This window comes from Sylvia atricapilla, chromosome 16, assembly GCF_009819655.1.
Source record: "Sylvia atricapilla isolate bSylAtr1 chromosome 16, bSylAtr1.pri, whole genome shotgun sequence".
NCBI lineage: Eukaryota > Metazoa > Chordata > Aves > Passeriformes > Sylviidae > Sylvia > Sylvia atricapilla.
Window position 1 is genome coordinate 11293131 of NC_089155.1, and position 25926 is coordinate 11319056.

At 41.2% G+C, this 25926-nt stretch overlaps 1 protein-coding gene across 2 annotated transcripts; it reads right to left on the minus strand.

Moving 5' to 3' along the window:
- Positions 1-64: 64 nt before the first annotated feature.
- Positions 65-15934, minus strand: EDN3 (endothelin 3). Of its 2 annotated transcripts, XM_066330907.1 has the most exons (5): positions 15594-15934; positions 15023-15242; positions 3711-3875; positions 3107-3211; positions 2284-2372 (listed from the first exon to the last, which is right to left on the minus strand). In XM_066330907.1, exons 1-4 carry the CDS (start codon positions 15643-15645, stop codon positions 3139-3141), a joined length of 510 nt encoding a protein of 169 aa, XP_066187004.1. In that variant the 5' UTR covers positions 15646-15934; the 3' UTR covers positions 2284-2372; positions 3107-3138. The 2 variants fall into 2 exon arrangements, with proteins under 2 accessions (XP_066187005.1, XP_066187004.1); XM_066330908.1 differs by lacking the exon at positions 3107-3211 and having other exon boundaries at positions 65-2372.
- Positions 15935-25926: the final 9992 nt, after the last annotated feature.

Genomic DNA, 25926 nt, shown 5'->3' on the forward strand with positions numbered 1-25926 from the left:
GGTTTATAGGTTTATTTGGAAATATCTACAGTTAACTTTTCCCTCTCCTGAGCTCGATACAACATTATTTATTTTTCGTTCTTTTGCTGTATTCACAATGGACTGATTTTTACATTAACTGGTACATTGGCACCAGAGTCCCAAAACCAAGCCACCTGAATGTGGAATTCATGTAGAAAGAAATGGGATTTCTCTTTGATTTCTCTTTCCTAAGGAGAAAACACAACAATAACACCTGTAGCCCACCACCCAAGGGATAAATCTGCCTCCATGATGAACAAAAAAACCCAGTTTGATTTTTTTTTAATTGCTTAAAATTAAATTAAAGCATTTGGGACTAGGGAAGGTGTGAATCCATCTTCAAATGCAACACTTAAATTGAATTTACTTGAGGGAAGACAGAATGCCAAGCACAGACTGGGCAGTTCATGTAAAAGCTGAGTTGAGGAGGCTCTGGAGGCTTGTTCAGCACTGGGATGTGTTTGGGACAGGAGCTGAACTCGTGGACATTGTCCACAAAAAGAACTCTCAGGACAAATAACTATTGCCTTGTTTGTCCCAGGATTAGGGGACAGATGAGGGTTATATTTATAGCAAAAGGGACACAAAATTGAAACGTCACATTTTTGCCCAATTATTACCACAGAATTTGTTATCCTGTTTTCCAACTCAATTCCCAGACTGTCAGGAGAATCATCAACCTCTTGAAGGCAGTAAGTTGTGTCACCTGGGTGTAGGGATTCAGCAGGGGAAGAAAATTCCAGGTTTTGGTCATAAAGGAACATTAGGAACATTAAGCATTTTTCATTAAAAATTTTGATTCTTTTTTAAAGACCCCAAAACTATACAATGTGTTTAAAAAAAAAAAAAAGAATACGGGAAAATAGTATGTGAAGTGGTTTTATGCAATAAATAATCTATTTTCTATAAATGTACAAAATCAGTTATACAGCAAGTAAGAAACTGATACAAATGCAATAACTGAAAGATATATTTAATTTTATAACTGTAATAATTTATTTATGAAATATATCCAAATATATATAAAATATATCATATGTTTTGGCAAAGACCTCCCTTTCTTGTTTCAAACAAAAACTATTACCACTGGTTTAAGCCCTATATAGACATTTTTACTGCTGGTTTCTTTTCACTTTTCTTTTGGTCTCCATCTTTCTTCTTATGAAATATAATTTAACAACATGGAGTTATAGTTTAACCTGTGTGGAAAGGAAAAGGGGAAAGTCTGCATGAAGGACAGTCAACCCCCCAAATATTTGTAATGTCACAAGTAAGGGACTTCCTCTCTTTTTAAATAATATAGAACAGGATTTGCAAAAGTTACTCTTTTTCCGACTCTTGCATCTTGTTGCAAAAAGAAGTCCATAATTTCTGAAGAAATCGTTTACACTGAGAAATGTCCAGGGTTGGATTTAATCCTTATTGCCAAGTTTCCGGGTTATTTGGTGCTGGTGTTTCAATGGAGAGATAAAGGTGGGATTTGTAGCAAAGCCCAGGGGATGTGCTGTGGGTGTGACTTGTAGGGGCCTGGGACAGCAAATGGCCAGCACAGAAATTACTCTGATGGCATCAAGTTCCACAGTCCTACCCTTGCATCTGTAGGAAAATTCTTTGGGATGAATCACTGAGGCTCTGTTCACCAATTACAGTGCATCCCCAAATAATCACTGTAAGTGTGTTTGAATGGAACTTCCAAGTGCAGGAATAATTTGTGCCTAAATTAGGTAATCTATTGAATACTCAATGTATACTCTTAACTTGCTATAGTTTATAATATTTATATTAGCCATTCATATTTATTCTGCATAGATACTGTCATTTAAACATCTGCCACGAAGTTACAATATGATGATTCAGGCTTGCATACATTAACAAGAGAAATATTTTGTATCTGTTTATTCTTAATGAGAACTCATGTAGAGGCAATCTCCCTCTAACTCTCCACATTCTCCACTTGCAGCTGCCTGCACAGAGCTGTGGATGGAGTCTTCAGACACAGAGCAAGCAGTGAGTGGAACAGTTTCTATTGTACTTGTTGAAATCACAGAGAAAAACGTTTCCTGAAGCTTTGCATTGCTGAAGTTTGGGTCTGCCTTTGAAGTTCTCCTCAATAGTGATACATTCCCTGCCAGGTTACATGATAAAGATTATCCTTTTCTGAGGCTCTCTCGAGGGGAGAAAAGCTTCTTCATACAGGTTCCCATGCCCTCAGAGTGGCACTGCTGATGTGGAAGTGTTGCCTACTGCTGAATTCTCCACTGGCATCACACTGAAGCATCAAGTTTGTCCATCTCAAGGGAGAGTTGTAGTTTAAGTTCTTGTTTCTGAGCTCCAGCAAATAAATGTTAAAGCTTTAAAGGAAACAAGTACAGCCAAACTGTTGAGTATTCAACACTAAAGTCCCTGTTACCTGAGATAATTGTGGTTGGCCTCTTGGTTATGTATACACAGAGTGAGCTCTACCCAGTTCTCAAATTAGCTCTCCTCAAGTAATCACAGCAATAATTTTAGCTTGGGGACTTCTAATCCAAGTGCTTCCCTTCATAGCAAAAAATTTGGGGTATTGGTGTGACTTTTTTAGAAGTGACAATATTTGAAACTGGCTGCTGGGTCACAGTAACCTCTTATATCTGACATCAAAAGCAGATTTACTTTTCCTTTCAGAAACTTCTTCCACAAAGCTTTTCTGGTTTCTTTACCTTAACACTTCAACTTTTACTGGAGCACTGCACAGCGACATGTAGCTTAATTTGCTGCAATGCTAAACAAGGAGAAACATGACAGACAGGAACAGCTCCTGTCCTAAAAAAAAGGCCAAAATATGTATTGGCTTACAGTCAAATAATCCAACTTTTGAAGCAGTTACATCAGCACAAGAAAGGTTGTAGCAGTTCTGTGTACAGTAATGTTTATTTTAAAAATTAAATTAGGAAAAAAAGAAAACCAAACAACTCATGGCCCAAATTCTGTCCTTATTTAGGAAGGAGGAATAGTATTCAGTTGAACGAATTAAGGGTTCTGCAAGTACAAAGAACATTTATATAAAATGGATATTTCTTTTTAACATTAAGCATCTGTAACATACCTGATTGTTCAGAATCCTCCTGACTCTCTGTGCTACTGAATGAAATTGTGTTTCTCTTCCCTGCATTGGTCTTTCTTCTCTGTCTTTTTCACTGAGCCATGATTTCTGTAGAATAGAGATGGCCTAAACTTGTCACTGTGTTCTCATCAATGTCCCCATAGATGAAATCACAATTTCATGCTCTTTGTTAGACTACACAAAACATTCTAGAACAGTGCCATGTTCAGCATGCCCCTAAATGGACAGATCTGCTGTTTCAAAAGCACCACATCATAAAAAGAAACAGAAAAATGAAAATCCCAAGCAGTACTGGCTGGCTTCGGCCACTTTCCTTCACTTATTAAACTCTGATGTGACACAGGAGTTAGCTTGCTTTTTTTCTTCCTGTCACTCCCCCATCCCACTGAGGGGGAAGTGAACAAGCATCAGTGTAAGTGCTTGGCTGCTGGCCAGGGTTCACCCACCACAACTGCAGAGGGCAGTTTTATTTAAAATCAATATCCTTTAATCAGTTCCACTTGATAAATGCAACTTGATTAATTTATCTCCATGAAATGGCCTCAGTCATGTGGACCAGGTTGCAGTGGTAGGGAAAGAGACTCACCTCCTTCTGTCCTGCATTCTTCTGCAAAACTGCCAACACTGCTTGTCACGAGCATCCGAACAGGAACATCGGGATGAGGGCTGGGAAGTGCTTTGGCTCTGCCCTGTAGACCTTTTGCCTCTAAAGCTGCCTCTGTAGTTAGACAGTCCATATGGAACAGTCCTCCTGTTGTGACAATCACATGTATTGTGCATTTTAGGAACCAATTAAAATTATGTTCCATCTCTTTTCTATTTTAGTGAAGAGATCTGTTGATGGAAAGCAATAAATAGTGGCAGAAAAATCAAACCCTATGCTAATGCAAATTCTCCCTGTACCAGATCATAGCTTCTGCTCCACCAACTCAGGCTTTCACCAAGTTATAAATAACCAGACAGTCAGCTCTACTGGAAGGACTAAATGGCAGCTACACTATCAAAGAAAATTTTGGAGTACCTAAGAGATGATGCAAATACATCCCCAGGTTATTATTTTACTCCTTATTCCTGTGTTGTGCTGGTTTCCCCACCCAATGCACAAAATCTGTTACATTCAGTGCCTTGGCTGATCTGAAATGACAGAGGAGCTGTGCTGATTTCACCAGATCAGTAACGTTGTGTAGTTGTCATATAGTTCATGGCTCTGAGCCTGATTTGCTATTAATTTTCTCACTGAGAAACTGAGGAAACTGCCAGCAGGATTCATTTACTGCATCATGTTTGGAACATGACCCCTGGAGTTACAAATGCAAGAAGCTCCCAGATAATCCTCCTTGTATGGTTCTACCTTTCTGTGAGAGATCCTGCTCTGTGCTGCAGCACACCAAGAAACAGGAGGTACCTCTCTTTATTTCCCTGCATGATTGGCTCTTTAATGGGTTATAGTCAATATTATTATCAGAAAAGGACATGGTTCATCACTGCCTGCTAACATCCCCAAAAAGAGTTGGATAGTTTGGATTGGTGTCAGAAATTACTCTCCTCCAAGCTCTTAAAGAATCTCAGACAACAGCAGCTGTACTGCCCATGAAACTTCTAGAGACTCATTAAAGTTCCTGAGGACTTGAGGGGTAGGCTAAGCAAGCCACAAATCCACAAACACTAAAAATCTGAAGAGAATCTCATGTTCAAAAGCAAGAAAGAGGAGGAGAGGAGTGGAAAAAAAAAAGAAAGAAAGAAAAAAAAAAGGCAGGGAAGAGGAAGTCAGAGTCAATCTAGAAAGGTTACAGAAAGGTTACAGAACAAAGCTTGAATAATGAGTCTGGAACCACTACCTTCACATAGCTCTGCTTCTTTCATTTGCTTTCATAAAAACATCATTAGGCTGCTAATGGGAAAGCTGCAAATTTTCCATTTTCCCACACACATGGTGGGCTGAAAGGTTCAGAAACATTATTTTCCTAATCTCTGCAATAATTTTTGATGCAACATCAGTACAGTTGATGCAAATCGCTTCTTCAAGCCTCTGCACTCGTAGTACATTTGTAACAGTGCACCTTGTCTTTCACAGCCTGAACCTGACAGAGCCAGGTTGATCATAAAATCATCCTGAGAGAGAGAGAAAATCACAAGCAATAATTCTGTGTTCAGAGCCCAGGGGATGGGTTTTCTCCAGCAGATCCTGGTCTGCCTCCATGCAGAAAATGTTCCTTATTTTCACCACTTTACTCCTATGCCAGGACACAGGGAGAGATCAAGAATACCCATATTTGTCTTAAAAGACTTTAGGACTTGATTTTGGCCTCTCTTCTCAAACCATCATTTAAAAAGCCTTTTGTTGTCTTTAGGATTAGGAGCACGTCCCATTTTATAATTTAGGAGTATTAATGCTTCTATACTGACATCTGCTTTACAATAATGAATGTGGAATGGCTAATGTAGGGAACTTCTGACATAAATAATTGCTCCATGCTTGTAGTTTTTTACACATTCATGTATTTTACAAAGTAAGAATTGGTATTCAGAGGCAGGAGCAGGGGAAAGTTCTTTTATTTTTAACAGTGGCAAATCCTCTGCGAAAACTGTCTGGTAAAGCCCTGTTATTCAACTTCCTGCTCTGAGACTGAAATGGAAAGATGAATTTTGTGTGTTTTAGACAAATGTGAGAGCCCTGTTTAATGACAGATAGTTTGCCAGGGCATAAAGAAGCTTCTTGCAGCTTTTGCAGATGTCATCCTACATTTTGCTAATGAGACATAAAACACTGTAATATGTTATTCTCATTATTTAAAGTGGTTCCTTGTTCAAGAGTTCACTCTTTCAAAATACGATACTGGGCTTTTTTACTCTAATTCTCTAAACCAAAAGCTCTGTGGGACTGAGTCACAGCTTGCCCTGAGTCAGAGGCTCTGCCTGAATAGCCAGAGAGAAAGAAGGGCATGAGTTTTATTCTTAATTGCTGCAATTGGCAAATTAATGGACCAACCAGAATTGTCATCAGCTTTCAATTTTACCTTAATCCATCACTGTGTGAACTACAGTGATTGAGGAAGGGGCCCATTACCAATCTGCTGCCTTTCCTAAGAGACAGTAAATTCCAGCAGGCAGGGAGGAGTGGAGAATATAATTATAATTACAAGTGATAAGGGCCATGAATCACAGCCTTAAGCAAAGGAGGAAATTGGTATTTTAGATACTGCTTGTGATCTTTCTAATGAAGTAAATTTTGCTTCATAGCTTAGAAAATGTATTCAAGGCTACTTCGTTCTCAGTGGACCAGAAACGTGCCAATGCAATGACATTTTCAGGTGTTTCAAGTTTCAAAGGTTTTTTTTAACTAGAATGTCCAAGTGAAGTTTTTTCTGTAAGGTAATGTGCAGATTTGCCAGAGACAGAAATACAACAATAATCCAAATATGCCTGGTTTTGGTTTCTAATGCAAAAGTTCAAACCCAAACCTGACATACCTCCAAAGCAGTCCTAAGTCTTTTCAACAATAATCACAAAAAGCTTGATGAATTGAATATACACAGGGCACTTTTCAGTGCAGATGAGGATCAGCTGGAGTAGGGCAGAGGCAGAACTGGGAGGATCCAGACCTACCAGTTCTTTCCACTATGTTCCTTGGGGTTATGGTCCAGTCCCTGGCCAAAGTATTGGCTAAGCCATTTACTAATTTTTTGGAAATTTCTCTGCAGCATCCACAGGTTTTTAATTAATTCTTTTTTATTTTAAGGTTTGCATTTCACAAGAAAATTTGAATTCCTGACCTTTAACTCAGTATGCAGCATTTCTTCCTTTAGGAGAATAAAGTTCTCCTGAAGTAAACTAACGTGAGTTTAAGGCGCATTTACAGCTAAGGTGTGCTCTGAGTCCTTTATGCCTTTCTTCTCTACCAAATGGAAAATAAGCAAACCTATATATTTCTGAATCAGCTTTCCAATGTACTACTTTGAACTGGTGTCTGATTGGCAACATCCAAATCTGTGATTTCTGAGGAATTACACTATTTTGGGAGGTTCACTATGATTACTTGAGCCAGCCAATGGGTGCACAAAGGTCTGCATGCTCAGTTCTTAGACGTTTTCTGACAAAGAGAAGGTCTGAGTTAAAGGAAATAGTTGCTTCTTCAGTACAAGCTGTTTGTTCTTTACTCTGTATGCAAAAAAATCCCAAAACAAAACAAAAATACCCCAACAAAACTAGTACAACTCTCCAGTACTTGCAATTATTCCATGTGTTGTAATTGTGGTTAGTCACTGCAACAGATAATTAACTGAAGATAATCTCGTGTATAACAGAGCAGCACAGAACTAATCAAAGCACAGTGTGTTCTTGTCAGATTGGATATCAGAGGCTGAAATAATCTAGATTATTTGTGTACTTTGTGTCCACAAAGCACAATCAGAAAAGCTCTCCCCCTGAGAGCCAGCTAGCTCATAGAGCAAGGTTTTGCCATTCAATTAACAGAAATAGGCATTTGTTTTTTGAAAAAAAAAAAAAAAAAAGACAAGAATTACCAAGTAATTAGTACCAAGTGACTTTTTCACTGAACAGCCATTCTAAAACAGTGAAAATTTTCCACAGAAGAAAACTGCCTGTTGAAGGATTAATACCTTCAGGTTAAATTGGGAAGCAAGATTTGCCTGAGTCCCGCTGTCCCCCACTCACAGTGAACTCTCAGAATTCAGGCAGGCAAATCCAATTGGTTTATTTTAATTTTTATAACATGTGGCTGAGTTTCTCATGCTATGTTATAATTGATCTATGAGCTGCTATTATTTTCTACTTTCCCAGCCACTTAAACACAGTAGATACCTCCAGGGCACTGGAGAGTTTCAGCCAAAACAAAGGGATGAGGGGGTTGCAGCAATCATCTTAGATGCTGTGATTTCAGGATTCAGCAATATATTTTCTGGCACACACCCAGGCCAGCAAGGCTCCCAACAGTCTCCAGCGTTTTCAAACAATTCCAAAATGTATGGGATCCCTGTAAGGACCACTGAGAGCAAAGAACACAGAAAGGAAGCAAAATTTACCATCCTCCAAGTGAGACAAAACGTCCCCAGAATGAAGGATGATGCTTGGGGGAAATAACAGATATTTCTGTGTATCTTTTAATCTAAAGGCACTGCAGTAGCACTGTGTAGCTTTACAGATGAAGAGATCATTGGCTGCTCTGGAAGTTGGCTCTAGTTCTTCCTGTAACAGGCATGGCTTTTAGGAGTTCACAATAGAGGTACCTCCCTTATTACCCATCCTTACTCCTTATTTAAGGAGTAAAATATCAGGATCTCCAAAGGATCCCTAACTTGTTGCTTTGGTCATCCTGTCCACATTCTCAGAAGCTGCACTTTTTCTGAGGAGCTTTTTAAAGTTATTCTCAGATGAAACAACTTTTATCCTTTATAGCCACACCTTTCTTTTCCACATCCTCAATTTATCAACGTTCCTAGATACTGAACAGGCTCCCATTAAGGATGCACCTCCACGACCTTGCTATCTTATCCTTTAATTAATACTTGCTAATTTGCGAGCATGCCAATTAGTTTTAGTTCATCAGTTACAGCTAACTTAGGTAATAAGCCAAGGATTGCACACATCTGCTTCATAATTCAGGTTCACTGACCACGTGAGTTCTTTGATTTTCCTCCCCCTGGGGCTTCTTGGTACCCAAGTGAGGCACTGAGAGAATCTGGAGGCTGTTTGTCACTCTCCATCCTCCTCCTGTAGCTGTCAAAGGGATGTTACAGCTTTTGTTTCTCAGATATGGTCAGAACAGTATCTGAGTTGTGGAGTGAAAATCTGGGGTGTATTTATTGAGGTGAACAATATGAAGCAAGCCTGGGGCTGTCCATTAGCACTACAAATCCCCAGAGAGGCTGGGGAGAGCTCACCTGAGCTAATAAAGTGAGCTGGTGTGTCACAGAAATACCTCTCTCAGCATCTCCTTCAGTGCCTCATACCAATCCCAATCTGCTCCCAGTCCTGTTACAAGATATATGATCATTAATTTAAAGAAGTAAGTAAAATTTGGAGCAGCATCTTCTGTCTGACAGGTCCAAACACCCACTATTCCTCTTCTCCCTCTGACCAGCAGTATTATTAATAAGTGGTTCTTACCACTTACCAGTGGCACAAAACCACTGAGACAAAGCCCAAAAGGCAGAGCAGCTGGGAAATATGGACAAAAGGAATCAAATTAAGATTTTTTTCCAAACTAAAATTCAAAATACTTACTGCTGCTTCAGAAGCCACCACAGCAGTGCACACACTAATAATGCATGTTCCTACCTCTCTCTACAGCCTGTACAGTTCAAAACCCACCGCTGGTTTAAAAACAAATAAAACAAAAACCCGGGGGAAAATAAACACATGGTGTTAAAATGTAAGACTGGTGAAAGTGACTGTGGTTTGACAGCCCTCCAGAGTGTTTATTCTTAGAATTAGACCAGCAGGAGCAGCAGTAGTGAAATTTCAAAGCCCTGGCTATCAGCATGTCTCATCCCTGACCTCATCTTCCCAGGGCCAGCTCCTGCAGGGACATGGGACTGTAACTGCAGAGCCAAATCATTTCAAGTCTTTCTGAGACTGCTGTAAAACATCGATCCTGCCAGTACTGTCAGTAAGCTCAGAGATATTCTACTTTTAGACTGAGGAGGGCATGCAAGCTATGCACACTTCAGACAGTGAGACATTGAAAGTGAGAGGTCAGTACACATTTTAAATAGGTGAGAATATTTCTTTGAATAGAGAAGCCTAAAATCAAATCAGTTTGTCCACATTAAATGGAGCAATTATAGCAGGAGCTGTTACTGTGTTCAGTAAATCTATCTGAATATTCTTCCTTTCTCAGGAAGATTTTGCAAGACAAACAGATTCCGTATGAACATGTGGATAGAAAAGATTGCAAAATCAGGGCGAGCTTCATTCAGAAAAATAAAATCAACTCAACAAAGATTCATCGTTTCAGTATTGGCACTTGGTTCTGATGGTTAACCATGTGCACTGTTCAGCTGACACATCAGCTTCCTTATTTGAGCTTCCTGGCTGGCAGCCACTGTTTTATCATCATGCCTTTGGCTGGCAGGATTTTCAATCTGATCTAGAGTTTATAACCACCTGCTTAATTGTTATGCTGAACAAGAGATCTTTAGCTGAGTACTTTTTATTTCCAGTAAAATACAGGATGTCACCTATACTTATTTAATGAGGAATATAATTATCCAGAATTGGATAATTATAATAATTTAGAGCATCACCTAATGTCCATAAGGCTTAAAAGCATCTTAAATTTTGTTATGTGGGCTTCTGTTCAACAAAATTCAATCACCAAAAGGATGCAGGTAACAAAAAGATGTGAAGGAAAAGTTGGCCAGCAGAATGGCAGTTAGAGCGGAGTTGTATTAATAAAACCACTGGGTTGTATTAATTCTTATCTTTTGGATTACCATCCCAAGACATCATCTGTGTGTGAGTAAAACAGTGAGTTAAGTGATGGTAGGCCACAGATTGTTTTCAATCTGTCATGTGAGTCATCTGAGATGACTTTCTGATAATAACCTAAGTCAGGAATGAGCAAGGATCATTAACTCATATTTGTTGGAGAGCTGGGTGCAGGTGGGATCAGCTCAGGCTGTTTAGCTCCTGACAAACCCATTCATCATCACTCACAGCAACGACCACAAGTGTCTGAAAAGCCTTTCTCACCTCAGCCAGTGGTCACCTGAGGTCAGGAAAACACATTTCTGTTGGAAACTGTCTGGAGCTAACTTGTTCCTAAGGATTATGTGAGTTGCACAGAGTCACAGAAACAAATTAAGTGGCAAAACATCAGATCCTTCCAGTGCCCCATGTGCTCACACAGCATGGGACACTCACCAGATCCTCTGCCAGAGTATCCAACACTGCAGAGACAAACACAAATCCATGTCCTTGCCCTCTCCCAGAGGACACAGAACATGTGTTAAGTGTTCAGAGGATCAGAGCAGCAATACAGTGTTACATGAAAATCTGCCTCTCCTTTTGTCTATCCAATTTTCCTGATTCAGAAGTTCATGTAGTTGGCAGACAGAACTCTTAGATCATCGTGTAACTGCTCTTTACAGTGTGGTTACAGAATTTCACTCAGTCATTCCTCTTTTGAACATAATAACAAATACCAAAATGATATGTCATTTAGGAGAAAAAAACCCACAGTTTTGCTTTGGTTTAGGCCCTTCGAAAGAAAGGTTCTTATTTTTCCTGCTTAGTTTGAGTGAGGAATCCTCCTTTGGAAATGTCTAGATTATTGCCATAGATTCTCATTACACTTTTATTTTAGAATTGAATAGTAACACTTCCTTAGGAGTTGTCACCTTTTAATCTATCACTCATCATTCTGAGCATTGATAAAGCTTCATGCAGCAACACTATTGTTATTAACTGAATGAACTGTTATTAATGATCTCTTATTATTGCTGTTGGATGCACAACCTCAGTTCACATTGAAATATAGGACCCCTCTGAAAAAGTGCAGATCTAAAAGTGCCTATATTTTCTTGCCTATGTTTTCTTCTCTTCCCTATATTTTCTTCTTTAACTTACAAAAGTAAGCATCAAGCTGTGTCTGTATTAAATCAGTGGGTACTGTTTAAAAGACAATTCATTCTTTAAAATGTGTCTGTAGCTATAGATCAAGATAAGCATAACTAATCACTTGACCAAGAAAAAAAACCCAAAAACATTGCAAACTAATTCCTGGCTAATCAATCTTATCAGTGAGAGCAGTTTACCAGCTTTTAATTACCTTTGTTATGCAACGTTTGCCTACACCACATAATTGCATTATTCTCTTCTGACTTACCTGCCTTTCTTCAGGTCATCTTCTCTTCCACTTTCCCACTGTTCCCAGAATGAAAGACTCACTATATCAAAACAACACTGATGCTCTTCGTGGTCAGGACTAACAGCAGTGGCTCATAGTCAAGTATAAAGCAGTACTCCAAACATGTGTGCAGAGATAATTTCTCATTTAATTGGCAAAAGCTGCAGGGAGTCAGAAGCTCCACATTCGGCAATTTTGGGCTTTTCTGCAACTGTCACCCTGCTGATCTAAGTGGTTTCTCAGCAGGATAGAAATAGACCTTCTATTGTCACTCTGCCTCCAACAGCTTCAATAAAACTTTAACTGCTTTTCCAGAAAAGGAGGAGAGGCCATAACCAAGATTTGTTTTGAATATATAACAACAATGCTTAACAGCTCCTGTTGGGAAAAGCAGAAGAAACCAGAGGAGGAATTAAAGTTTGTCTTTAAAGCAGAGGCAAGAGTAGCCTGAAAAAAAGAAAGTGCTGAGGAATTTTTGAGGGGGAACAAGAAGTGATAAAGTGAAATAAATGAGTCAGAGGAGAAAGCAAGAAAAAAATAAGAAGCAATTGTAGGGTTTGATGTAGAGGGCAAAAAGTAAATAAGCAAGAAAAATACCAGAATCAACAGATGTCAGGAAAAACTTCTCCAAACTTGAAACCAACTTTCTGGCCTCTCACTGTGTGTATGATCCTCCAAGTTGCATTGGAGCCAAATTTTTAGTAAATATAAAAACTTTCCACAACACGCGTACAAGAGCAACGTAAAAGCCCCTTTCACAAACAGCCAGTCTGTACACATCCAGTGCTTACTTCCATTTCAAAGAAGTAGTGTAACTTGCTCAGGATATTAAATTGCACAACCAGGCCTGGTTCCCCTCATTCACATGCTGAAGAACCTCTTGACTTCCTGAGATATTATTCCAAATCAACCACCAGAGCAGAATTAGTGGCTGTTCATGGCACTAGGAATCTTAAATCCTGCTCCTGTTGCACTGAAATGGTTCAAAATAGCCAATACACTCAATTTAGTGTTTACCTCTGCTCTGGGAGCATTCCTAGGAAGACTCCTGGGATTTTTGAAACTCACAACTTCACTGTTTCAGTGAGAGTTTTGTACCTCTGTCACCTGTCCATGGAGCAGGACAGCAAAGCTGCCCAGCTCAGACAAAGTGCAGGAAATTTGGTCCCTGCTGGACTAATTCCAGAATAATTTCACCATCATCCACCCACTCTCTGTTAACCTCAGAGGGCTCCCAGCACCCCAATTCACCCAGTTCCAACAGTGTTGATAGGTTATACAAGTTCATGTCTTTGGAACTAAAAATGTATTATTCTGTGTGAATAATTAATATTGAGATTGAATGTACTCATTCCATGGTTTGCACAGAAACGTCCCATCACACAGCATAAAAATTATAAAAAGAGAATTTCCTAGTCCTCACATTAAATCATTTCAGGTTAACCTACACCCAGTGGGGGTAGACTTTACAGATCTGAGAGATTGGCTGCTATTTTATGTACAACTGACTTCAGTTAAGAAAGCAAAGACTGAGAACCACAACTGTTTAATATTTGGATTATTATGCAGACTTCATTGCCAATTCTACAGGCATCATGAAAATGTTATATGCCTTATTTTCCAATTTTTTGTTCTTTCTTTAGTGACATTGGCACAAAACTTTCATGTAGGAAAACTCTCCATATCACTGAATGAATGCACACTAAATAATGTTGGTGCTGGAATGAAAATTGTAAGTCCTGTAGACTTAAAACAGGATTTCCTAAAAGAAAAAAAGAAAGAAAAAAAAAAAAAAAGGAGTGTGTGTTTAAAATTAGCAGAAGTCTATTTATTCAGTGCGTAGGGGAAAAGGAATGTCATTCCCCCATTTTCACTGGTGAGCTCTGACTTAAATTCACTGAGTCATAAATATTTGGCTAAAATAACCCTAAGTAATCCTGGGGTGGATTAGTGCAGGTATGGAACTCAAAGAATTGAATGACTGGTGTGAACACATGATACTTACAGGTTGGTAGAAGTTCAAAAGACGTCATCAGACATGGCCTCTAGCCAGGACACACACGTGAATTTACAAATTAAGTGCCCTAACCCCCATTTGACTTAACCTAGTTTACTGCTACTTTCTATTTTTCTACTCCTTTTGTTATCTTAATCTCATTAAAAGCTTCGCAATCGATTCAAAGGCAGGTCTGAATCATTACAATGTTCCCAGACTGTAGTCACGGGAAGACTTGGTTATATGTGTAGAAGTTCACATCACACAGTCTGAAGAACTTTGATTTTTGAAGTGATTTGTTTTCAGTTTCATCTGATCTCCTGCTTATTTTTGTAACCGATCTGATCGCTGTGGTTGCTACAGGAACCTATCAGCCTGTGAGAATCTTTACAGATCTGAAGTCTGTTTTGGTTGCTCGGCAAGACAGGCTGTATACAGTGGCGTAGGAAAAGGAGGCCTCTAACCTTTAGGATGTAGGCAAAGTGTCACTCTTGCTGGACGCTTTCTCCCCATTGAGCACTGTCAGGACAGACAGAGCAGCTTTTCTGCACGTGTGCTCCACCCCCACCGCGCTGTGCGGAGCTCACAGCTTCAATCCAGGGGGAACGGCTTCAAAATTTGTTTTTAGTACGGCTTGAAACAAAAACTCGTGTTTCCGCAGAGCACGGTTGTAAAAGCCTTTCTTTTGTAACATCTTAAAAATCTGGCGTATTGAGGTTTTTCAAACACTATCTTAACGTCTCGGTGTTTTTCCACGTTAATTTGTATCAAACCCAGTACAGTTACACACACACACACTATTCTGGCTCTCCCAGCAGGGTGAGGCGTTAGGCACAGATTTCCCGTGGGAAATGAGCGCTTTTCGCTGCTGTCAGCCGGGCACGGCGCGCTCCGTGCCGCGGGGCTCGGGCCGGGCAGGTGCCGGGACAGCGGCGGCTCGGGGGCTGCGCTGGGCTCCCCCCGGCCCCGGCCCCGCCTCCGCCTCCCCCCGCGGGGTCCCCGGGGCTCCCCGCCCGCCATTTCCCGCACTCACTCCGGGGTGTTGATCCAGATGATGTCCAGGTGGCAGTAGTACACGCACTCCTTGTCCTTGTAGGTGTAGCAAGTGCAGCGCCGGGCCCGGTGCCGCAGCGCTCCGCCGTCCGCCCTGCCGGCCCTGCCGCCCGCCGCCGCCGCCGCTCCGCTCTCGTCGCGCTCTCGGTGCCCCGGGCCGGCCGCCGGCAGCGTGGAGCGGGGCCGGGGCAGCGCGGACCCTGCAACAGCCTGGCTCAGCTCTGGGCAGCTGCCGGTACCCCGAGCCCCGCACGGCCCCGCCCGCGGCACCCCCCGAGCGCAGTCCCGTTATGTGTGTGCATATCCCGGGCTGCAGCGCCAGCCCGCTGCCTTGGCCTTAAACCTAGGCACGGCCAAAGGATGGCTTTGGCGTCTGGCTCCTAACAGCGCACCGGAGCGGGCTGCTGCTTACAGCCTTTGGAAGTAGGAAAAAAAAAATGAAAAAAAGAAGAGAAAAAAAAAAAGACAACAAAAACAAAAAACCCCTACCCCGCCTTTCTTTGTGTGCATGCGTGTGGAAGTGGGCAAAGAAAGAAAGAAAATCACGTTACCTGCAGTCGACGTTATCGTAAGTCCAAAGAGGAACAATAAACCCAGCTCCATTAAACCCAAATTGCACGCCGGTTAACTGCAGGCAAAGGTGAACTGCAGGCGCGACTGAACCGTTCCAGGAGGAATCTCTTCAGGTTGGAGGCAGGGAATATCCTGGGGCTGGCGGCACACGCTGCTGCCGGGAGTCAGCTCCCACACGGAGGTGTGATTAGCACTTCTCCCTCGCAGTTATTTTCCTCCAGTGCAGACTTAGTCCTGAAGGGGGGGAGAGTGTTGTCAAAAGAAGGGAAGATCCATCGCTTGGCTTTTCCCACACACACCTCCCACCCCACCCCCAAAATCCGATCAGCAACCGGAGCTGCTGTTTTCCAGCTGCAGACGCCTCCCACCCGCCGACAGCTGCCGGCCTCCCCCGGGGCGCGGGCCGGGGGCGGGCACGGCCCCGCACCGCCCCCGCTGCCCCCGGCAGGTAAACGCGGGGATGGAGCGGCACATCCTCCCGGGAACGCAGGGGAGGCACAGCCTGCCCTGCTCCGTGCTGCTCTCAGTTCACCGTGTTTAAATGACCGGCTCCTGTTGCTCCGTGTCTGGTTCCAGGAGTCGTTTGTGTGATAACAATAACAAAAATGCCCAGCTTTTTGAGTCAAAGTTGGGCTATAGATTTGAGAGCTGTTTGGGGTTGATTTTTTTTTTCCCCTCAAAGATTCTGCCGCTGATTTCCAAGGGTGAAATTAAGTCACAAATTTATTTATTCTTTCTTTTCCCTACTTACCTATGAGCACCTCTTTGCAGGCAAACTCACCTGGAGCGCAATGCGTAACACAACTTTCATATTTACCTGATAGCTGGGCCTAGAGGAACACTTCAGCCTGTGGCCCCATTTTCTATCATATCAGCCATTAATTGATAATAGATAAGGGTTTAAAGTAATTGGCTATATCTTTTCTTACAGTAGTATGTGCAGTATATCCTGTTATGGGAAATACATGTTAGAGAGAGCACATAAGGTTGCAAACTTAATTGTGGACTTTTAAAATCAAAATGCAATGTTTCATTTCAGAATGTTTCAGTACTAACAGTAAGAGCTGTAGCCAAAATTCCTTTCAAGTATCATGCCAATTTAACGTGTTCACTTAAAATCTGGGAGTAGAAAACAGGTTGGAGGATCACCCAGGAGTTATCCAAGTGAGGATCTGTTCCCTACCACCTCACATTCTTCTCCAGCCCTGCCCCCAACTCCAGCTTCTGGAGTGGACTATCCAGTAACACTTGCAAAGAAACCTCATTAGGATGTCATGTTTTGTCAGCTTGTCAAGCCTTGCCTTTTGTCAGTGCCCGAAGATTGAGAGTTTTGCAGTGGGCCATATTCACAGCTGGTCACAAAAGCACGATGGTCACCAGGCAGGGCGATAGACTAAGTGAGCCCACAGCTCTAAGTGGAAATTTAAATGGCTTTTATTTCACACTTCTGTGCAAATGACAAGATGTTCTTGTAATTAATAGAGGGAGGAGTAGAACTCCTGTAAGTTACTAAATTCAACAGTATATTGAAGTTAATTCTTGAGCTGGGAAAGAAGTGCTTGCTCACCTTGATGAAGAACAGCAATGACCTGAATGTTTGTGTCCCTTGTTTTGCTGGGCTGGGGGTCTGTGTGTGTTCAAGTCATGCTCCCCAAGCATCAGCAGAGTTACAGTTTAGCCTCACAGTTCTATGAGTGCTCTGTTTTGAAAAATATTGTGACAAAACATCTCTGAAAAAAGGAATTAGTTTGAAGTTATTTCCATTTCTTATATATCTAGAAAAAATTAATTGCTCCAGATCAGGAAGTTCCAGATATCATGCTCTCCTGCTGTTGGATACAGGATTGATTTTGACAAATACTTATGATTGTGTTCTTACTTATCAGGGAAAGAAAAAGATTTATTGTGCAGTTACTGTTTAACAGAACACGGAGTGAGTAGGAAATACTTGTTACATGTTGCAGGTATTATAAGTAGCAATGGCATGAATCTAAATTCGGATTCATGGATTTCATTTTCCTTATCGCAACTGTTATTCATTTTTATAATAATGATGAAAATTTATCATAAAAATGAGAAATCTATAACTGTATCATACATATAGATATGTCAAAACAAAAGAAAGTTATGTTGTGTCTGAATGATTTAAGAACATTTTCCTGAAAAGTATTGTTCTGTTTTCTACACAAAAGTTTATAGATGTCTTCTACATTTCTCTGCTTTTTCTTCCGTGTGCTGTTTAATCACTGAAGATCCAGGGGAGACCATATCAGCGCCCAGTACTGTGCAAACAAAAGGAGTAATAAAATATATTCTTAAATCAGCTACCAGGGTTCAGAAATTAAGGGCAAGGGTTTGGCCAAATGACCTCATGTAAGCTTTAGAAGAAGATAAGACATAGACTACAGGAAGAAAGATATTCTCATCAAAGGAATTAATACTCTAGGCCTGATTCTCATTTACATGGGTTATCAAGTTGTTTGGGTCATATATTACCTAATGACTTGAGAACTTTTTGTTTCATAAATACAACACTCTCAAAACAAGAAAGCTGGTTAAGGAAATAGCAACAAATAAATTTTTTAAATCTAGGGTCTGTTTTGATTTGGGATAAGAGATAAAAGATGCCTGGATACCATTGTCAGCGATATTCATATATGATCCAAAATAGTTTTGTAAATCTGTTTAATGATTATGTTTTCATTTGGTTAAAAAAAAAAAAAAAAAAAAAAAAAAAAAAAAAAAAAGTAGTGGGCTTGAAGGTAGCAGGTAGAGATTGGAAGCCAACAGACCTAATTCATAGAATTTTTCAGCTTTTCCTTTAAAGTTGTTTTAACTTCACAGATTCCCTTTTCTTTTCCAGTTTCAGGATCTTTGGGGGTGGATGGGTACTTTGCATAAATCTTGAGAGCCATGGACAAAACGTGTGGAGTTAACACTTTTCTTTCTATCTCCAATCTTCCCAATTCCAGCACATCCCTTCCTGCCCGTGTGCAGCCCAGCCTGGCAGTGCTGTGAGCGCCAGCTCTTCTCTCCACAGACAATGGGAATTCCCCAGTCCTGGGACACTTCCTCATTCTTAGGGCCACCCAGGCAGCTGGAGAAAGACAATCAGCAGATCTGCCTCATTGCTGGGTATAAATATTGTATATTTGAGAACTTCTAATTGACTGGAGGGAGAATAATCTCAGGGATGAGGTCAAGGCTGAAGGAGTCCTGGAATGTGGAGCAGCTGAAACAGATGATGTTAAGGAAAGTAAGCTCAGATTCCAGATTTTATATGCGAAAACCCTGGGCTGCCATTTCAATTAGGAACATAATCTTGGGTTTGTTTAGGACTCCTCTGCCCCTTGTATCCCTGCTTTATCCATCCACTCCTGTGGTTGTGGGGCAATCAGAGCCCCCAGCAGGAATTCCACAGCATTTAACCTTCATCATACAGGTGACTACACTAAGCAGTTGTGAGTTACAAAGAAGTTCCAGATGTGTTTAAATAAAGTTGGTTTCTGAGAGAAACCACTTTAAAAGCTGAGTTCCTAGGATGTATTTACACGAGTAATAAAGCCTGTAGTTTAAAGGTAGGGTAAAGTTTCAGCAGCAGTTCAGGAGTTTTGGCACTGATGCCTGTCCTTACAGCTTCATAGCAGGCCAGGAGGAAATCCTGATCAATACAGATATGGTACTAAATAAAGGCAACCAATCTAGTGCTTTATAAACCATTCAGGTCTCTTTTCCCACCCTTTTGCTTCCTTCTTAGTCACCGTGTTCTTTAGTGCTATTGAAAGAAAAGGTCATACTAAGCTGCAAACACTAAAACAGAGTGTGTTTAGTAGCACACTCTGCATCACTCTCACAAAGCAAGCAACTTCATAGTGGTAGCTGACATTGGAAAAATGTGCTGAAATCAGTAGGTTCTCAAGAAAACCTTATCTTCTGATTATTATTTGTTACTTTTTGCTGGAGTTGTGTAGGCAGAAAGCTGAAGTTAATCTTGTCTCCCCTCGTGTTTCAGACAGCCCCATCCAGAGCCCTTTGATGTCAGTGCAAAGAATCCCATTTTTAGTGGCCTTTGAACCAGATGTAGTAAAAGGGCAACTGACCATTTGTAAGGGTTGCAACTGGGTAACTTGCTTAAAGGAGGAGAGTTTGGATACTCCTTTCTGTTTTCCCATTTTTTTATTACTTTTAGTATTTATATACAATTAAGAGTAATGTGGATAATCAGTAAACAGTGAAGAGCACTAATGCCTCAGCTTTGATTGTGTTTCACTTTATTTAAATAAAAGCAAAGTAAAGAAGGATCTCTGTGGCTGTTTTTCAGCCACACTAATTTAATGATTCCTGCTTGTTACAGCTATTGTGAAATTTAGGAAGGAGTTTGCATAAGATAACATATCCTGCTGTTGTAATGTACTGGAGACAGGGCTCAGATCTCTGGATAAGCAGTGCTGCAAAAATCTTAAGTGTTATTATCACTACACACCACTCTCCCCAGGATCTGAACCTGACCTCCCTTCCTTGATCCAAACAATCTCTGTCTTTGTGAAAATAACAGGATTTAACAGGAAGAGAATTTTCTGTAATTATTACGTGAAACAGTTCTTTTCCTTCACATTTATTCATGTTTGGGCATGTTACTGAACAAAGAGAATTCCATATCAAAATGTGATCAATCTGAACACTTCTTGTGTTTGTAAAGAATGGACAAGGAGCTGCCAGCATATAAGAAGCTGGAGGTAAAAAGCTGAAGTGGTTGTCTTGCCAAAAGGACTTCACACATTTAAAAAATGAGCAAGGACTTGGGAGGGACAGCTTGTTTCTGGAGGTGCAATGGCAGAGGAGAAAACTCGAGCACCAAAACAAATCATTTTGGGCAGAAGCCAGTCTGGAGGGTGATGTGGAGAGGGAGGGAGTGGTGTGCACGAATAAGGGTTTGGGTCTGGCCTGGTTTTCCTTCCTCAGCAGACTGGTAGGAAACTTGTGGTCAATCATTTGTAGTGTCAGTGGCTGGGGGAGTCTGGAGTCCTGGGAGGAGAGGGAGGTGTAAAGAGAAGCTGGAGGAAGGGGACTTGAGCCTGGGGATGTCCCCAAAGCTATGGCTGAGCCTCAGGTTATTATACAAAAAGTGCTTCTCTGAGAGCTCCTCCTTGGGAGCTCCTGTCCTTGGAGCTGCAGCCTGCCTGGCTGCCTTTGAAGAGGCTTTTTTGCATTTGTTGGAAAACCAATGGACCACAAGCCCTGAATCTACTGTCCTGCCTGGAGCAGAGCCTGCAGGGAGAGGTGCCCTGGGCTGCTGGAGAGGTGAGTGTTGGCCAGTGCCACTGCTGTGCCCTGGGAGCTGATGGAACAGCAGTGGGGGGGTACTGGGGCACTTTTTACAGCTCTCTTTGAGTAGAGAGGCAGCAGCTTGGGTGGAATAAAAGCCTAAAGCTTGTGCTGCAAATCATGTGTTTCATAGCCCTTCTGGCTGTGAAGAGCTTTACAACATCTGTTGGGTTTTAATTAAGAGCACGAATTTTGCAGAAAAGCTTGGCCTCTCTGGGTTCTGAGGATTCCTTTTTGCCTGGTTAAGCACTTTTGGGGCTTTTCTCTTGCTGTGGCTCTGTGATGTGACCTGCAGGTGACTGCAAGTATTAAAAATACCCCGTGCTGGAGCCCTGGTAGACAGGAATAACTATTTACAAATCCATAGGTGAGGCAGGTGTTCTGTAACAGCCAGTCTTGTTACATAATAAGGGCAGTCTGGAGCAAAGCTAAATGTCATACATAGTGGAAAAAATGTGCACATTGATGGCAAAACACTGATTTATTATATATGATGTGCCCTGCTGGACCAGGATGTTAATGTACAGCAGTCAGAATACTGTGTGATAATAATTTATTCACCTATAAAAAAACCAAACAGGCTGGTCATAACCACGTTCATTCTGTAAAAAAACCTCCTCTTCAAATTTTTACTTAACAATATTTGTAAGAGATTAATGTTTCTTCTGCTGCCTTGTAGTATAAAGAAAAAATCTGCAGCAGTTACCAGCTACTAATGAAGTTAATGACTCCTTATTACAACTTCTTGGTAAATCCAATTTTAAAGACAAATATAGGTCTGACCATTTCTTTTTTGGGAGGATCCACAGCTGAGACTCATCAGTTTAGCAACAACCTTGACACCATGTTTGAATATATAACCTTTCCTCTCCCCAAGTAACTTATCTCTCACTAAGAAAAGACTTTCAGAGAGAAATAAACAAGTGTCTGCCTGTACGAACTAGTAAAGGGAAAATAAAATGAAAAATGAACTTGTATTATTTAAACAGTGTGACATGACAAACTGCAAGTGCTGCTCACACCTAGCCCTCTGAGAGCAGCTTGCTTTGTTGATAAGCTTTGATTGAACCTGAACCTTTAGTTCCTGAACCTATTTTTGTGAATAAATTACATTTTGCAATGGCATGATATTACAGTCATCCAGATTTGTTGGGATGAAGTGGCACAAATGTCTGAACACAAAGACAAGGCCAAGCTGGGCATCAGTGTTGTGAGTGATCTGTCAGCCCTCTGGGACTATTCCAGCTTGGTGCAGAGGCTGAGCAGGTTAAATCATCCCAGCCCCTGGAGAGCTGTCTGGGGGCTCAGGGGGCTGCAGTGTGTCTGGGCTAACACCTGCAGACCTCGTGTGCAGGTTGTGTGGCCCAGGGCTGCTGCAGGTTTGACCAAGGGAAGTTTAGGGATCTCATGCATTGTCAAGGTGTCTGTGCGGTGTTCCAGCCCTTCCTGCAGTGCTCAGGATGTGCAGCTGGGTTTGTGCATCCTAAATTTCCACCGAGGGCTGCATTACAGACCCAGCATGTCTCATGGCAAAGAGGTAATTGCCAGGCACATCCAGGTTACCAAGCTGGTTTCAGCTTGAGGGGCTGTTGGTAAATACCAGATGGCACAGATATCCAAAGCAGCCCCAGTTATGAAATTCATGTCTGTGGCAATGTGGTGTTTAGTCTGGTTTGTTGGAAGAACAAGGGTTGACAGCATCTTCCTTGATGGTTCAAAAGGAACAGCCCTTTCCAGAAGAGGCAGAGGGCTGCAAAGTAAACACAGGGAGTTACGAGATGAGCATAAACCTAATGTAACATGGGAATTCTGAATCTATTTATCTGTTCTCATTGACATGGTTGTACTTATTGTGGAGGGTCTTGACCTCACATTCAACTTAAGAGCACAAGCCTGAGAATAACAGCAGTGCAGAACTTCAGGCATGGCAGGATTTCGGTACATTTTGAACATTTGAGCACATGAGTTACCTTCTGTGTGGCTGAAACATCAGGGTAGGAAGAGAGGTAGAGGGAGAGTAACTGTACCACACAACCTGCATGGAAGTTCTGAATGCAGCTGATGGAACTTTCTCACGTTTCCACAACTGCATTTCACCCTCCCTTATCAGGGTTGGTAAAGCAAGTTTCAGTAAATCAGATTGTAAGGAAAGAGTGGGTGCCAAAAGAATGTTCTTCCCTGAACTCCTAGGGAGGAATACTAGGGCATCAGCCAAAACAGGGAAGGTAGCAGAGTTTTGTGGGGAAATGGGAAAGATAATGAGGAAAAACAATAGACAAAGGATGGGGGAAAAGAATGTCAAATAAGTCACTTTTCACAGAAGTATCTTTTTTATTATAAAGACAGCAGAAGCAAACAGGAGGAAGAATAAACAAAAAGTAAAAAGGTACAATAGGACACTAGTAGGGGATGTAGAGAAAAGGAGTAAAGAAACAGGGTAAAGGAAGAAAATCGAGATGTTAATCTCTGGCCAAGGGTGAAGTTTATCCCTCCAGCAGCATGGCTGGGATTTTGCTTCTGTGTTTTGCCTCTGAGTGCTTCTTTAAAGCAAAGAGTCAAGCAGGCACCAGGCTGTTTAGAGTGGTTGCCTGTCATTTGAGCTTCCCAGGTACTCTGCTATTTCCCTGCTGAAAATTCTTCAACTGCAAACATTGTCTAGCCATGGTTGTGTTGTTAGAGGTTTGGAGAAAAGCAAGAGTCTGGGATAACTTCTTATTACAGTGTTACTTTTTATATATTTTAGAAAATATATTGTGGCAAGCATCGAAAAGAAAATTGAGGCGAATTAGAAAAAAAAAAAAAGGCAAGTTCAAAAAGCTGTTTCATTCTTTGAAGGACTTGATGAGGGAGGGAATGAAGAAGGACTGGAATCTGTACAACTTGTAGAGCATGGCTGCATTCCTTTGTCAGTATTTTTATTGACTCTCACTTCTAAAGAAACAATGATGCTTCAAGCTGTTCTCTGGACATACCTTGCTGACCTAAGGAGGCACAATGCACCACAGCTGTTAGCAAGGGTTGTGTGTGGTGTTTGAACTGGAACAAAAGAGCTGGGATCATACTTCTCCCACTCTGAAGTGCAATTGTTTCCATGCCTTTACAGTTTTGAGTAACAGCATTTCACACATTAGAAAGGCCATAATGTAATTTATTATCCCTGGCTCGAGAGTAATTTATTATTGTTTTGACATTTTTCCTTTTACTGTTTTATCTTTTCTCAGGCAAAGAATAGGGGAGTAGGAGTCAGAGTTTCTGCTTTTGATACTTGCAATTTTGCCAGCAAAGTTTAACCTAATGTGTGTATGAGTTAAAGTCAGACTGGTAGTGACTCTATAATGACAAATAGCTGAAGAGGACACAGGACTTGCATTCACTTTGTGATGAGTCAGAATCTGCAGGCAAGGATCTTATATGTCCATCACTGGGCAGAACAGTGATGGGCAGAAAGTCACTGACTACAGGGTGCAAAAAGCTTCAAAAAGCAATGAGGATTATTATAGGCTCCGGTTAAATAGCATAAAATATGAATTAAATAATGATTAACAGCTTTTCCACTAAATCTCATAGATGTCTGACCAGCTAGGGTGTCATTATTTGCTTTTAGTTACTCTGAGCAAAGATGCATGAGTTATTAATGAATTGTAACCACTGCTTTCAAATAGTTTCTATCTTCAGTTCTGAAAATGCACTGAGGCCTTAAAAAAAATTGCAGAATACAATTTTAAAAAAAAGATTAAAAGGGTGGCATTGAGAACAAGGAGATGTGAGCAAGCAAAGATTGTTATACAGCTGGAAACTGGCCACCCAAGAAGATCTGGCAGAGAAAGTAAAGTATTAATAGCATTATTAATCTACTGAGTTTTACTGCCAGTAAAATAACTAGAGAAAGCAAGATCAAGGAGGAGAAGTTATGAGGCAGCAACACAAATAATGTAACAAATTTACAATTCTCAGGGGTATTGAGATTGTGGTTCCTGTTACCAAACTGTGAGAGTACACGAGGACAGCAGCTGTGCCAAATGTCCAGATACTGCAGTTCGCAGTGGGATAAAGGGCATGACACTGTTTAAACTCAGTGCTCTTCTCATATGTGGTAAATCCTCCATAATTATTTACTACAGAAGCCATTTTTCATGGGTTTGAGGGGAAGGGTTGAACGCTGAGTTAATTTATGCATTTCTTCTACCCTCACTCTGCAGAGTTCTGGCACAGTGGCACTGGGCCACTGGGACGTCTCGTCCGTTTTGCCAAAAACTAAAAGTTGTTTTCCTGATGTTCTGGAGAGATTTTTATGGGTGGGTTTTTTTTTTCAGACAAACAGTTCCTGTGATTTCAGAATGTCTGAGTCTGTCATTCATGAGGGGGTTGGGTCACAGTTCAAACTGTTTGTGAAGAACTGCATCTTCCCAGCCCATCACCACTCAAGGCGATGCCACACCAGGAGCTGGGAGCCTCCATTGTGCTCCCAGCCTGTGTCTCACCACGGTGCCTTGGCAGGAACATGTTAAGCTTTAATTAAAGGGGCATGTTTTATTTCTGTGAAGAAAAATCTCCTCTGAGCCTGAGGTTTTCTAATAAAGTTCAGACTTATTTGCCAGTTTTCAGTGAAAACCTTTATTTGCTCTTTTATTTAGTTCCTCTTGCCTTCTTAACAGTGACCATGACTCCACACCATGATACTATGATAAATTTTTCATTATGTGTTTTTTGGAGCTAAAGGACATACTCTAGGAGCACTTGGCCTCCCTGAAAATGACATGGAGCTATTTTATTTTTATTTTATTTTAATGTTTGATTTGTAGCATCAATTTAAAGGGCCAAAAGAGAAGGATGTGATTGTTTGATCCACTCCATATGCATAAGAAGTGGTTGCTACTTTCCTCTGTTCTGATTTTTCCTGGTCAAGGCGTGTTTACAGTTGGAAAACTGAAGGTCAGATGGTTTAGAAAAGATTGACTAAACCAGGAAAATTATAGGCCAGGCTAT

Excerpts from the sequence above, each read along its gene's own strand:
- EDN3 (XM_066330908.1), bottom strand. The coding sequence starts at position 15,645 with ATGGAGCTGGGTTTATTGTTCCTCTTTGGACTTACGATAACGTCGACT. Across the intron at positions 15,243-15,593 it reads TACGATAACGTCGACTGCAG|GGTCCGCGCTGCCCCGGCCC; the intron begins GTAACGTGATTT and ends AGGCTGTTGCAG. Across the intron at positions 3,876-15,022 it reads ATCTGGATCAACACCCCGGA|GAGGACTGTTCCATATGGAC; the intron begins GTGAGTGCGGGA and ends TTGTCACAACAG.